The sequence below is a fragment of the Culex quinquefasciatus genome, chromosome 1 (assembly GCF_015732765.1).
Source record: "Culex quinquefasciatus strain JHB chromosome 1, VPISU_Cqui_1.0_pri_paternal, whole genome shotgun sequence".
Classification (NCBI taxonomy): domain Eukaryota; kingdom Metazoa; phylum Arthropoda; class Insecta; order Diptera; family Culicidae; genus Culex; species Culex quinquefasciatus.
In genome coordinates this window covers 85,265,726-85,279,869 of record NC_051861.1, presented here as the reverse complement: position 1 = coordinate 85,279,869, position 14,144 = coordinate 85,265,726, and the positions used below count along the sequence as shown (strand labels likewise).

Here is a 14,144-nt window from a genome sequence, read left to right as displayed (position 1 = left end):
AAAGGAAGAATTTTTGAAATATTTCTGCTTGCAAAATGGAGATAAACAATCTCAATTATGAAAAAGAACAAACATGGCATTGGCCAGAAAGACGATTGTCCGTATTGGCCACTTTGGAATCGATTCCATGTGTCCCCGGGAATCCGGAACATGGTCAGAATAGTGTTTGACCGTATTGGCCATTTTGGCATCGATTCCATGTGTCCCCGGGTAATCCGGATCATGACCAAAAGGAAGAATTTTGAAATATTTCTGCTCGCAAAATGGAGATAAACAATCGCAATTTTGAAATAGAATAAACATGGCATTGGCCAGAAAGACGATTGTCCGTATTGGCATCGATTCCATGTGTCCCCGGGGAATCCGTCAAATAAGAGATTCATTTCAAAAATAGTTGTATTTGAAAAATGGAGATAAAAGATCTCAATTTCGGAAAAGACTAATGTGCCGTATTGGCCACTTTGGAATCGGTCCCAGTTTTCCTGAGAAATTTGAATCATGTTCAAACGTGAGATTTTTACGAAAATAGGCGTGCCTACAAATCAGCATTATTTTTAAAAGGATTATAGAGGATTTTATCAGAATGGTGTATCAGGCACATTGAATATAATAATATATTTTCAGTGCAACTTTTACATCACAAATCATTTATTGTAAAGAATATAAAGCCCTTTGTGATTTTTAACCAGGTGAATATTTTAAAATAATTTCCTTTTTCTAAAGTAATATTTAAAAAAATGGACGCACTTCCAAATGAACTTCAACCATTCTGCGTTATAATTCAAATATATGTTATCATATGATACATCTTGCATCATCATGATCCAGATTTCCAAGGGACACCTGGTACCAATTGCAAAGTAGCCAATATGGACAAACTCCATTCTGAAAATGCATCAATAATCCTTTGAGAAACTAATTTAGCGCCAATAATCTGCCAATTGCAAGCAGAACTATTTTCGCATAAAAATCTCCCATTTGCCCACTATCTTAAAAATGCCATCATATTCTCTTCAAAATTTAGATTGTTTCAAACACAACTGAGCAATTCTTTGAGATTTCGGTCATTCAATTTTTTTGTATTTTTAATCCGACTGAAACTTTTTTGGTGCCTTCGGATGCCCAAAGAAGCCATTTTGCATCATTAGTTTGTCTATATAATTTTCCATACAAATTTGGCAGCTATCCATACAAAAGTGGGTCTCGTGGCGCAGGGTAGCGGCTTCGGCTGCCGATCCCGATGATGCTATGAGACGCGGGTTCGATTCCCGCCTTATCCACTGAGCTTCTATCGGATGGTGAAGTAAAACGTCGGTCCCGGTTTCTCCTGTCTCGTCAGAGGCGCTGGAGCAGAAATCCCACGTTAGAGGAAGGCCATGCCCCGGGGGGCGTAGTGCCAATAGTTTCGTTTTTTCCATACAAAAATGATATATGAAAATTCAAAAATCTGTACCTTTTGAAGTAATTTTTGATCGATTTGGTGTCTTCGGCGAAGTTGCAGGTTATTATACATGGTAAAAACTGTTTTAGTGGTTTTTAATTTTACTTTTGTCACTAAAACTTGATTCGCAAAAAAACTTTTTATTTTTTTAATTTTATGATATGTTGCCCACTTTTCAGAAATTTCCAGTATGGGCAAACAATCTTTGACCAACTTATGAATTTTTGAATCAACACTTTTTTTCCAAAAAATCGAAATATTGGTTGCAAAATATTTCTAACTTCATTTTTTGATGTGAAATTGAATTTGCAATCCAAAAGTAGTTTAGTGAAATTTTGATAATGAGGACATTTTTCAAGTTATAGCCATTTTTAAGTAACTTTTTTGAAAATAGTCGCAGTTATTCATGTTTATAAATTGGTGCCCATTTTGCCCACTTCTGAAAAAAATATTTTTGAAAAGTCGAGAAAATTATCTATATTTTGCTTTTTTGAACTTTGTTGATACGACCGTTAGTTGCTGAGATATTGTCAGGCTAAGATTTATAAACAGGAAAATTGATGTTTTCTAAGTCTCACTCAAACAACCCACAATTTTATAATGTCGATATCTCATCAACGAATGGTCCGATTTGCAATGTTAAAACATGAAACATTCGTGAAATTTTCCAATTTTTAGAAAACAATATTTTCAATTTTTGCCTTCCTCACCTTACTGAGGAAAGGCTATAAAATCACTCGAAAAATGAACTTCTTAATTCGACCTCGTAGACCCACCTTCACGTATACCTATCGACTCAGAATCATGTTCTGAGCAAATGTCTGTGTGGATGTGTGTAGGTGGGTGGACAAAAAATTGTCACTCGATTATCTCCGGACTGGATGAACGGATTTTGACCGTATCAGCCTCATTCGATCCGTCTTGGGGTCCCATAGGTCTCTATTTATAACCAGCAAGTTTAGTTAAGTACTTCAAAAGTTATGCTAAAAAACGATTTTGGCGTATGTCCGGAAGATTGTAAAAAGGATGGTTTTTGCAAGAAACCCTATCATGTTATACATTTTCAGAAAGGTATTAAAAAGACCTTTAAAATGAGCCCAAAACATTGAAGATGTGACAACACTATCAAAAGTTATTAGCACTTAAGTGTTATTTATACACTTTTCAAAGGCCGGATCTCAGATATTTCAATGAAAATGATGTCCGGGTCCATCATGCGACCCATCGTTAGTTAGATAATCGAAAGACCTTTCAAATGAGCCTAAAACATCAAGGATCTGACAACCCTATCAAAAGTTATTGGCACTTAAGCGTTATTTATATACTTTTCGAAGGCCGGATCTCAGATATTGTGATAGAAATATTGTCTGAATCTTCCATGTGAACTATCGTTGGATAGGTATTTTTTTTATCAGACCTTGCCGATGAACCAGAAAAATTGAAGGTCTGCGAACCCTATCAAATGAAATGAGTAATAAAGTTGATTTGTTAAACATTTTAAGGGAATGTTGCTATTTTTACTGAATGTATTGACTTTATGAATGTGAGGAAGGCACCAACCACCTAAAGGTGAATTAAGTAACGTTTTTTAATCAAGACTAACATTTTAAAAGGGCCAAAAATTCAATATAACGTAAGAAACGGGAAAACATGGATACTAATTTTAAAAAAATGAACAACTCTGACTATTTTCAAAACAGTTACTTCAAAATTACTATAACTTGAAAACGGTGCACTTTATCAAAATTACACTAAAGTACTTTTTGATTGCAATTTCAATTTTTCATCGAAAAATGAATTTTGATATTTCGATTTATTGAAAAAATCAGTATTGATTCAAAAATTCATAAGTTGGTCAAAGATTGTTTGCCCATACTGGAAATTTCTGAAAAGTGGGCAACATATCATAAAATTAAAAAAAAATAAAAAAGTTTTTTTTTGCGAATCAAGTTTTAGTGACAAAAAGTAAAATTAAAAACCACTAAAACAGTTTTTTACCATGTATAATTTTTTTCAGTACATTCCTTATCGATACCTGCAACTTCGCCGAAGACACCAAATCGATCAAAAAATTACTTCAAAAGGTACAGATTTTTGAATTTTCATATATCATTTTTGTATGGATAGCTGCCAAATTTGTATGGAAAATTATATAGACAAACTAATGATGCAAAATGGCTTCTTTGGGCATCCGAAGGCACCAAAAAAGTTTCAGTCGGATTAAAAATACAAAAAAATTGAATGACCGAAATCTCAAAGAATTGCTCAGTTGTGTTTGAAACAATCTAAATTTTGAAGAGAATATGATGGCATTTTTAAGATAGTGGGCAAATGGGAGATTTTTATGCGAAAATAGTTCTGCTTGCAATTGGCAGATTATTGGCGCTAAATTAGTTTCTCAAAGGATTATTGATGCATTTTCAGAATGGAGTTTGTCCATATTGGCTACTTTGCAATTGGTACCAGGTGTCCTTGGAAATCTGGATCATGATGATGCAAGATGTATCATATGATAACATATATTTGAATTATAACGCAGAATGGTTGAAGTTCATTTGGAAGTGCGTCCATTTTTTTAAATATTACTTTAGAAAAAGGAAATTATTTTAAAATATTCACCTGGTTAAAAATCACAAAGGGCTTTATATTCTTTACAATAAATGATTTGTGATGTAAAAGTTGCACTGAAAATATATTATTATATTCAATGTGCCTGATACACCATTCTGATAAAATCCTCTATAATCCTTTTAAAAATAATGCTGATTTGTAGGCACGCCTATTTTCGTAAAAAATCTCACGTTTGAACATGATTCAAATTTCTCAGGAAAACTGGGACCGATTCCAAAGTGGCCAATACGGCACATTAGTCTTTTCCGAAATTGAGATCTTTTATCTCCATTTTTCAAATACAACTATTTTTGAAATGAATCTCTTATTTGACGGATTCCCCGGGGACACATGGAATCGATGCCAATACGGACAATCGTCTTTCTGGCCAATGCCATGTTTATTCTATTTCAAAATTGCGATTGTTTATCTCCATTTTGCGAGCAGAAATATTTCAAAAATTCTTCCTTTTGGTCATGATCCGGATTACCCGGGGACACCAGGAATCGATTACAAAGTGGCCAATATAGTCAAACACCATTCTGAATTATGCCATGATTATTCTTTTTCAAAATTGAGTTTGTTTAGCTCCATTTTCAAGCACAACTATTTTTGCAATCAATCTCCCATTTGACCATGATCCGGATTCCACGGGGACACATGGAATCGATTCCAAAGTGGCCAATACGGACAAACACCAATCTGAAAATGCCATCATATTCTCTTTAAAATTTAGATTGTTTTTCTACATTTTTCAAGCACAACTATTTTTGCAAAACGTTTTCCTTTTGATGGTGTTCCGGATTCCCCGGGACACATGGAATCGATGCCAAAATGGAAAATACGGACGAACACTATTCTAAAAAATGTCACAATTATTCTTTTCCGAAATTGATATTGTTTTCCGCCATTTTTCAAGCACAACTAATTTAGAAGCAAGTTTTCCCTTTTTACCACGTTCCGGATTCCCCGGGGACACATGGAATCGATGCCAAAATGGCCAATACGGACAAACACTACTCTGAAAAATGCCACAATTATTCTTTTCCGAAATTGATATTGTTTTCCGCCATTTTTCAAGCACAACTAATTTAGAAACAAGTTTTCCCTTTTTACCATGTTCCGGATTCCCCGGGGACACCTGGAATTGATGCCAAAATGGCCAATACGGACAAACACTATTCTAAAAAATGTCACAATTATTTTTCCGAAATTGAGATTTATTATCTCCATTTTTCAAGTACAACTATTTTTGAAATGAATCTCCTTTTTGACCATGATCCGGATTATCCGGGAAACCCGGAATCGATTACAAAGTGGTCAATACGGACAATCGTCTTTCTGGCCAATGCCATGATTATTCTTTTTCAAATTTGAGATTGTTTATCTCCATTTTGCAAGCAGAAATATTTCAAAATTCTTCCTTTGGTCATGATCCGGATTACCTGGGGACACCAGGAATCGATTACAAAGTGGCCAATATAATGAAACACCATTCTGAATTATGCCATGATTATTCTTTTTCAAAATTGAGCTTGTTTTTCTTCACTTTCAAGCACAACTATTTTTGCAATCCATCTCCCATTTGACCATGATCCGGATTCCGGAATTTTTCTTAAGACGTACCTAATTTGATATGTTTTTTATATGCCTATTAACAGTTGTATATCTGAAGACTAAAAAAAACCATTATATTTTTCTAATTATTCCTCTGTGAAATAAAAAAAAAGCAAAACCCGTTTATTTAAATAGTGCACATATCGTGACTAATCATTCTTTGGTAGTCTTCCTTCTCGTACGACGCTGCTTAGTGGTAGCCACCGTTCTGGTCGGGTTTCGACATTTTTTGTTTCCAAGGCTTCTAGTGAACACATACTTAACCATTGCAGGCTTGATGGTACTGCCCCGCCATGGCAAAGACTCATTTGTGGTACTTCCCAGGCCAAATGGTGGTCGGAGAAAGACTAATTCGTTAACGGATGGTCCTCCAATTGGACGAAATATTTTATTGGGATGAGGATCGTCAATTTCAATTCCGGAAGTCGTAAAGTTTGAAAGAGTGAAATTAGAAAGGGGAAATTGCGATACTTTGAGGCCACTCGTGTATGTCTGAGAAGTAGAAATAAAAGTTATGCATGTTTTTTTATCTTTGACAGACTGTTATACAATCACCACCAAATAATAAAGTAGAATACAGAAACCGAGTCGTGCTTTGTGGGCCATGATGAAGTCACTGGCAAGTCGATATTTGAACTATGCTTACATAGTTTCAAATACGAGTGGGAATACAAATTAGATTTGGGCAATTTAAAATGTATTATCTTATAATGTGAACCCAGGTGATAGCCATTGCTGAAAACAATCGCTTGAATCAATTTAACATGAATTTCATCTTCTTCATCCAAAAAGAGAGATTTTGAATCCATGGTTCAACAAAAATCAGAGAAGTTAGTGATATCCCTTCCTCATTTATGAAATCCTTAAAGCCATAAATGCTAATTTCATGTTATTCAAACAAATTTATTGCAAACAACCCCAAAATATGTACTTTGTTGACCTTTTTTGTATAATCTTGAAACCACTACGACCAATTATAGGAATATTGACCATAGTTTGCTTAAAATAACTTTTTGAAAATTCCTAAGATAGAAATGAATTTCTTTCAAGTTTTGAATGATTAAACTTGCACATTTAAATAATACTAACTATGCCTTTCACTCTAAACAACAAGAATAGATCACACAGAAGATCCGGAACCGTGGTGTAGGGGTAAGCGTGGTTGCCTCTCACCCAGTCGGCTTGGGTTCGATCCCAGACATTTTTTTCGGTGACTTTTTTCGAGACGAGATTTGTCTGACCACGCCTTCCGTCGGACGGGGAAGTAAATGTTGGCCCCGGTCTAACCTAGAAGGTTAGGTCGTTAGCTCAGTCTAGGTGTAGGAGTCGTCTCCCTAGGCCCTGCGTCGGTGGAGTCGCTGGTAGGCAGTTGGACTAACAATCCAAAGGTCGTCAGTTTCGAATCCCGGGGTGGATGAAAGCTTAGGTGTAAAAAGAGGTTTGCAATTGCCTCAACAATCAAGTCTTCGGACACCTTGTTTCGAGTAGGAATCTCGCAATCGAGAACGCCAAGGCAATGCTGTAGAGCAAATAATTTGATTTTGAGTTAAAAACTTCAAATATCTAGCCTAAAAGGAATCTCGCAATCGAGAACGCCAAGGCAATGCTGTAGCAGCGATTCCCAACGAGGGTACCGGGCCTACTTGATTTACATGGCAGGGGGTACCAGCCTAGAAGAAGGTTGAGAATCGTTAATGTGCGAATAAATTGATTTTGATTTGATTTTTTGAAGATCCGGAAATAATCTTCATCTGAATTGATTATCCTTTAGATACCAAGGGCACAGCATGCTTTGATTTTGATACGCATCCAACTAAGGCCAATTATCCGGCCTCAAAAAGTACATAACTCCCAAGTAACATTTTTTTTCCAGGAGTTCTACAAGAGCTCTTCAAGATAGCTACAGCATAGCAGTTTGAACCGCGGTAGGATAAAACTCTCTTCAAGTACTCTTCCAAACTCCTGAAGAAGTTTTGAAGAGAATTTTATCCTACCGCGGTCCAAACTGCTATGCTGTAGCTATCTTGAAGAGCTCTTATAGAACTCCTGGAAAAAAAATGTTACTTGGGCTATCACTTAAGTGGTCAAAACTTAATGCAGTGTTGCCATATCTTTGAATTTATAGTATTGTTAAGCAGGTTTTTCGATTACCAATCCAACGAGATATCGGAGGATGGATTCGGATATAGTTTATAAACAGGTTAAGGTGAGCCGGCTTCGAGAAACCACATTAATATCACCTAAGAGGTGATAATTTGACACAGGGTTGCCAGATCTTCGATTATTTAAACTCGTTTGAAAGATGTTTCGATTACCAACCCAACGATATTTCGGATGATAAGTGAGTTCCGGCTTAAAAAAAGTACATAAATATTACTAAAGTAGTCATAACTTGAGATAAGGTTGCCAGATCTGTAAGCTTTTTTGTATCTTTGGAAAGGTTTGTTAATTTTCTTTTCTAAAATCTAAAATTTTACCAAAATCGATACAGCCAGTGCTGTGAACACCTTGTAAAAATGTTGATTATTCGAGGGGCTACAATTTTTTTTCGAATTCCTGTAATTCGCGATTCTGATAAAATGCAATCTGGAGAAAGTATTTTCGTATAAAAGTTGATAAGTTATGAGTAAAAGAATGTTTCTTTCTGAAAGTCGTCCAAAAGGGCTCTGCCAAAAACAGAAGGACGGTCGATTTCTATTCAATATCGATAGATAAACGTTTCCTTCTAGTTTGGTCCAAATCGGTGAAGGCCGAATCCAAAAGTGTACTCACTTGACATGGAATGACGCATCAAGAGTTACGTCTATGAAAAATAGTTTTTTTTATTGAAAAAAGCTTCAAATTTCAAAAAAAGTTTAATTTTTTACCTTTGGAAATCGAACCAACAGAAAGCGAGTTAAAAAATTTGAAAATTATAAACATTATTTTTGCAGCGGTAGTACATAAAAATTGCAAAAAAAAACAAACTTTTTTCAAGATAATTTCACTTTATAACGAATATTACTAAGCAGTTCTCTCGGAATCGGTCTTTTTTCTTCAATTTTAATTTTCTTTATCCGGCAGAAACTTTTTTGTTGCCTTCGGTTTGCCCAAAAAAGCCATTTTGCATCATTAGTTTGTCCATATTTTCCATACAAATTTGGCAGCTGTCCATACAAAAATTATATGTGAAAATTCAAAAATCTGTATCTTTTGAAGGAATTTTTAGATCGATTTGGTCTTCGGCAAAGTTGTAGGTATGGATATGGACTACACCAAACAAATCGGCGCCATCGTGCTAACTTGTCGTACGTGCATTTTGGGCCAAATTGAGTTAAGAACGCCATTTTGTGCAGCTCACAATGCCTCACCTTTTGACCTTCACAGATCCCCAAAATTCGATTTCAATCCTGAGATATTCAACAAAAACCGAAAAAACTCCGTGCATTTTTGTCACTTTACATATGAAAGTAGTTTCAATCTTGTCGTGCTATCTTGTCACTCCATGAAAATTGATGTAATTGCGACAAAAGGCCAAAGGGATTTCAGGCCAGGAAAGTCAGGATGCGTTTGTCGCACGTACAAGCTAGACTACCGTAAACATTTGTAATTATAGCTCGGGACTCCAGCAACCAACTTCAACCAAACTTTGGGACAATGCACAGAATGGTGAGCCAAACAAAACGTGTTTGTTATTGTTTACATTGCGTGCTCTCGTTTTTGAATATTCAAGGTCAAACATTAAAACGCGTTTTTCTCGGAACGTCAAAATGGCGGGTGCGACAAGATAGCACGACGACGTCGAAATGATACAAATGAAAATTGGTGATTTTTAATTTCACTTTTTGTCACTAAAACTTGATTTGCAAAAAAAACACTATTTCTATTATTTTTTTTATATGTTTAAAAGGACATCAAATGTCAACTTTTCAGAAATTTTCCAGAATGAGCAAAAATCTTTGACCTAGTTATGATTTTTTGAATCTGAAATTTTTTTATTCAAAAAATCGAAATATTGGTCGTAAAAATTTGAATTTTCACATATCATTTATGTATGGACAGCTGCCAAATTTGTATGGAAAATTATAAAGACAAACTAATGATGCAAAATGGCTTTTCTGGGTTTACCGAAGGCAACAAAAAAGTTTCAGCTGGATTTAAAAATACAGAAAAAGTCGAATGACCGAAATCTTTCTTAAAAACAGGGCACTTTATCTAAATATATATTAAGAAATTTCTGATTGCAGGTTTGTTTTGCATCCAATCAAATTTTAGGTTTTAAGTTTGACAATATTAAAGGTTATTAAAAAAAACTTAACATTCATTTAAACTTCCTAACCCCTTGCGCAAAACACATTTTGGAATTTGTACTCTTAGCAGTGTTGGTATTATCGCGCTCTCGCGAGAAAAATTTCTCTCTCTCGAGTTCTCGCCGCGAGTCTCGAGCTGCCGAGAGAAACTCACCGATTGCCCGTGCTCTCCTCCGCTCGCGAACGGGCTTTCTCGCGAGCCAGAATTGCCCGTTCGCGAGAAGTTGACGTGTTAGAAACGAACAAAAAACAACACAGCGATTGAAGTTACACCTCTATACCATCGCCTGGTTCGTATTCATAAGCCTGATAAACAAATTGCTAGAGGGGGCGAACGGCTAGCACGAGGCGCTCGCGAGCGCTCGCGGCGAGAGCGAGAACGCGAACGAAATTGCGAGCGCGAGCGAGAAGAGAAAAGTACTACAAGTTCTCTCCCTCGTTCGCGAGCGAGAAATGCTTTCCTTCTTCTCGCTCGAATTCCAACAATGACTCTTAGTGATGAAAAGTCGTATATAATTATTGCGATTTTTTCCGTGTACTGAAACCAATACACCAAATCGATCGTAAATTCCTCCGATTTCCAAATAATCACATGTTCATTTTGTATGACCAGCCCGCAAAATTGTTAACCCAATTTGAGCATGATTGGACGTATCAGGAATTTTAAATGGGATTTAACATGTCTGGAGTTTTTTTTGAAAAGGACCAATAAACCAAATTTTCAGTTTTTGCTTTTTGGGTGTTTTTCAATACCCCTGACTCAAGGCGGTTCTAAAAACACCCAAAAAGCAAAAACTGGAAATTTGGTTTATTGGACCTTTTAAAAAAAACTCCAGATGTGAACATATTTTATTTTCTTATTTGTAAATTTTGAGCCACTTTGGCAACCCAAAAAGCAAAAAAGTGAAAATTTTGTTTATTGAACCTTTAAAAAACTCTAGAATTGTTTCTCCGCAAAATATTAAAAAATAATTGATTTTAATAATCGATGATAATTTTTACTTTATTTCTTGATAAACATTTCATGATTATATTACAATTATTGTATACCAAATTTACTTACTCAAATTGTTTGGACTAATGACCCTAGACAGCAACATTCTTCCGAAATTTAATCACCACAATTTTCAATTTCAAATCATTTCCTCGTCACCTCGAACATATTCCAATGTTAATGCCATTTTAATATTCTCCATCAAGTCCGGAACGCTGTTCCCCGCCATCGCTGCCGCGTATAAATGGACACCTTCTCCGAACAAACCACTAACCAAAGTCTTCGGCAGACACGGCAGATCCCATGATGCGAAAGTCAACCATAGCACTGATGCTGGTGGGAGCCCTGTGCGCTCTGGCAACACTGGTGAGTTTTTTTGTGGGCTGTTACAAACAAAAGAGATTTGAATTGTGACAATTTACACTCTGCATTCCAGGAAGTGGCCGAGGCACACAAGGGTGGTGGCAAAGGGGGCGGAAGTAGCGAGGAGGTGGGCAAAGGAAACCATGGCAAAAAGGGAAATTCTCCGGGAAAGGGCAAGTGGGAAGACGAGGAACCTCCGAAAAAGAAGAACAAGGAAGAGCTGAAGGGCAAGAAGTGGAAAGGGGGTAAGCAAGACGAAGAGGAAGAAGATTTGTCACCGAAGAAGGGTTCAAAGGGAGGTAAAAAGACAACGGTAAAGGTGACGACCACGACCAAGAAACCAAAAAAGACAACCAAGACAACCAAGAAGGGTAAGAATACCACGGGAACGACTAAGAAACCAAAGGCAACTACGATTCCTGATTGGTTGAGCAGTTCAACGCAGCTGGACGAAAAGACCACTCAGCCTGCTTGGACGGAGGAGGTGACAGAACCCTCCACGTCGACCACTCCGGAGCCTACTACCACGACAACGACAGAATCCACTACGACCTCAACAACAACAACGACTACAGAGCCGACGACGACGACTACGGAAGCTACTACAACTACGACAACCACTACTACGGAACCGCCAACGACGACGACGACGACAACAACTCCAGAACCTACTACGACCACCTCGACAACTCAGGAACCTACCACACCAGCTCCGGGTCCTGCCATGGAATCTGAACCGTTCGCTCCGATCAAAGCGCCAGCTTTGGAGTCCAATCCAAACAACAAGGTAAAACCGGGAGATGATCGGTTCGGATCAGGTTCTGGTTCTATTTACGGTTCCGGGTCTGGTTCTGGATCCATTTATGGATCTGGGTATGGTTCTGGTTCCGGCTACGGTTCCGGTTCCAACTATGGCTCCAGTTCAAAAGGTGGTTCCAAGAAAAAAGACGAAGACCGGAAGGGAGGCCGTGGAAAGGGCAAGCTAGATGAAGGATTAGACGACATTCTGGTATCGTTTGGAAACAACAAGCCGTCATCTGGAAGCAAGGGCAAAGGCAACGGTAACAAGTCAGATGACTACCTACCGAGCGTTTCCAAGGGAAACAACGGTGGGCAGAAGGAAGTGGGAAGTACTGGAAAGTCCGGTAACAAAAAACCGTTCTATTAAAATTCGATGAGAATAAATTACCTTGCATCTGAAATGACTTTATGAAACTATTTTAATCATCCGAAAGTCGTTAAAGATCTTGCGCTTGGTATAAATTTGGTGAAACCAGAGCGGAATCTTAACAGTTGCCAACCATGCGCCTTCCTGTACTGATTGTGATCTACCTTGTGGGACTTTGCTGCGCGGTAAGTTATTTCAATTTGGTTAAAACATATCCTTTACATGTAACGTATTGCAGTCAAAAGCAACCAAAGATCCTGTAAAAGAACAGCAAAGTGGCCTGAGCAATGATCCCTCAAGCAACAACAAAACGGACGGGTTCCGACGAAAGGTCGTCGTGAATCAAGTGATTCACGACATCCCGGTAAGGGTAGTAGTGAATGGCATCCGACCCACGGTGCTTGTACGCAAGGTAGTCAGAAGAACTAGAACACCGACGCCAACAATGCGAAAGCTAATCAAGCGTAGAAGACGAAGGAAGACATCGCCAATGACAAGCACCACCACCAAGCGAACAACAACGTTTAGCACCAAAAAGGCAACTCCTACAAGCAAAACTACAACACGGACAACTGTCAAACTAACGACGCGACCAACGAGCACGACTACAACGAAAACAACAACACGACCAACCACGACGCGATCGTCAACACAACGTACGACAACATCAACAACCGAATCGACAACGCAAAGACGATCAACAACGGTGATGACTTCTAGTGCTACGGACTACTATGATGGATTAGAAGATACAACAACAGCATCCGCATCAACACGCACGACAATATCGACAACTGGATCAACAACACAAAGACCATCAACAACGGTGGACAGCTTGGATAGATTAGAAGATGCAACCACTACAAAGTTGACAACAACAACAACAACAACAACAAACCCCACATCAACTACTAGTTCCGTTGCAACTCCTGCACCGCTAGTTGTCCAGGCGCCAACAACACAATCAACCGCAGATCCAACGGACACAACGACTGTCGAGTACGACTACGGGCTGGACTTGCTAGAAGAATCGAGCACAACAGTTCAACCGTCTCCAACAACAACCCGTCAACCGACAACCACTGCTCAAGTAGATGTTGCGACAACGGACAGCGACGCCAGTGGCAAGCGGGCATCACCCACGGAATCGACAACGACGGAGGCCCACTACCTTGCGGATTACGGACTGGCGATACCGATCGCCGGCGACGAATCGTACGATGCGTGGTGGCTAGACGACAATCCGGCGGAAGCGGGTGGAGGTTCGGATGTGGGAATTGACCAGGGAGGACCACTAAACAAGGAATCGGGAGGAGGCGTTGCTAACAACAAAGAGAAAGGACCGGGAAGTGACAAAACGCCATCGGAAGAAGTCTTTGGGGATGGAGGGGGGGCACCAAACGAGTTCAAGAACCAAGAAATGGACCGTGGAGGGCCCCCAAAAATTAAACCCGCTGATGACCGAGATGAGGGACATAGGGCTCCGCCGAACAAGGAACATGCTAACGATGCTGGTTCTGAGAAGAAAGAGAGTGACAAAACTGTTAGTAGCGGAGAAAGTGGAGAAAACAAATCTTCAGAAAAGGATCCAAAAGGCAAAAAGGATAAAGATAAAAAGGATAAAGACAAACAAGATAAAGATAAAAATGGCAAGGAAGAAAA

The 14,144-nt window shown here is 38.3% G+C and overlaps 1 protein-coding gene across 1 annotated transcript; it reads left to right on the top strand.

The window, feature by feature from the left end:
* The first annotated feature begins 11,212 nt into the window (after window positions 1-11,212).
* On the top strand, window positions 11,213-12,507 carry LOC6045377 (cell wall protein IFF6). Its single transcript, XM_038248174.1, has 2 exons — window positions 11,213-11,317; window positions 11,388-12,507. Exons 1-2 carry the CDS (start codon window positions 11,255-11,257, stop codon window positions 12,480-12,482), a joined length of 1,158 nt encoding a protein of 385 aa, XP_038104102.1. The 5' UTR covers window positions 11,213-11,254; the 3' UTR covers window positions 12,483-12,507.
* The last annotated feature ends 1,637 nt before the right edge of the window (window positions 12,508-14,144 follow it).

Coding starts and splice junctions, on each gene's coding strand:
- LOC6045377 (XM_038248174.1), top strand. CDS start 11,255: ATGATGCGAAAGTCAACCATAGCACTGATGCTGGTGGGAGCCCTGTGC. Junction 11,318..11,387: donor TGTGCGCTCTGGCAACACTG/GTGAGTTTTTTT, acceptor TCTGCATTCCAG/GAAGTGGCCGAGGCACACAA.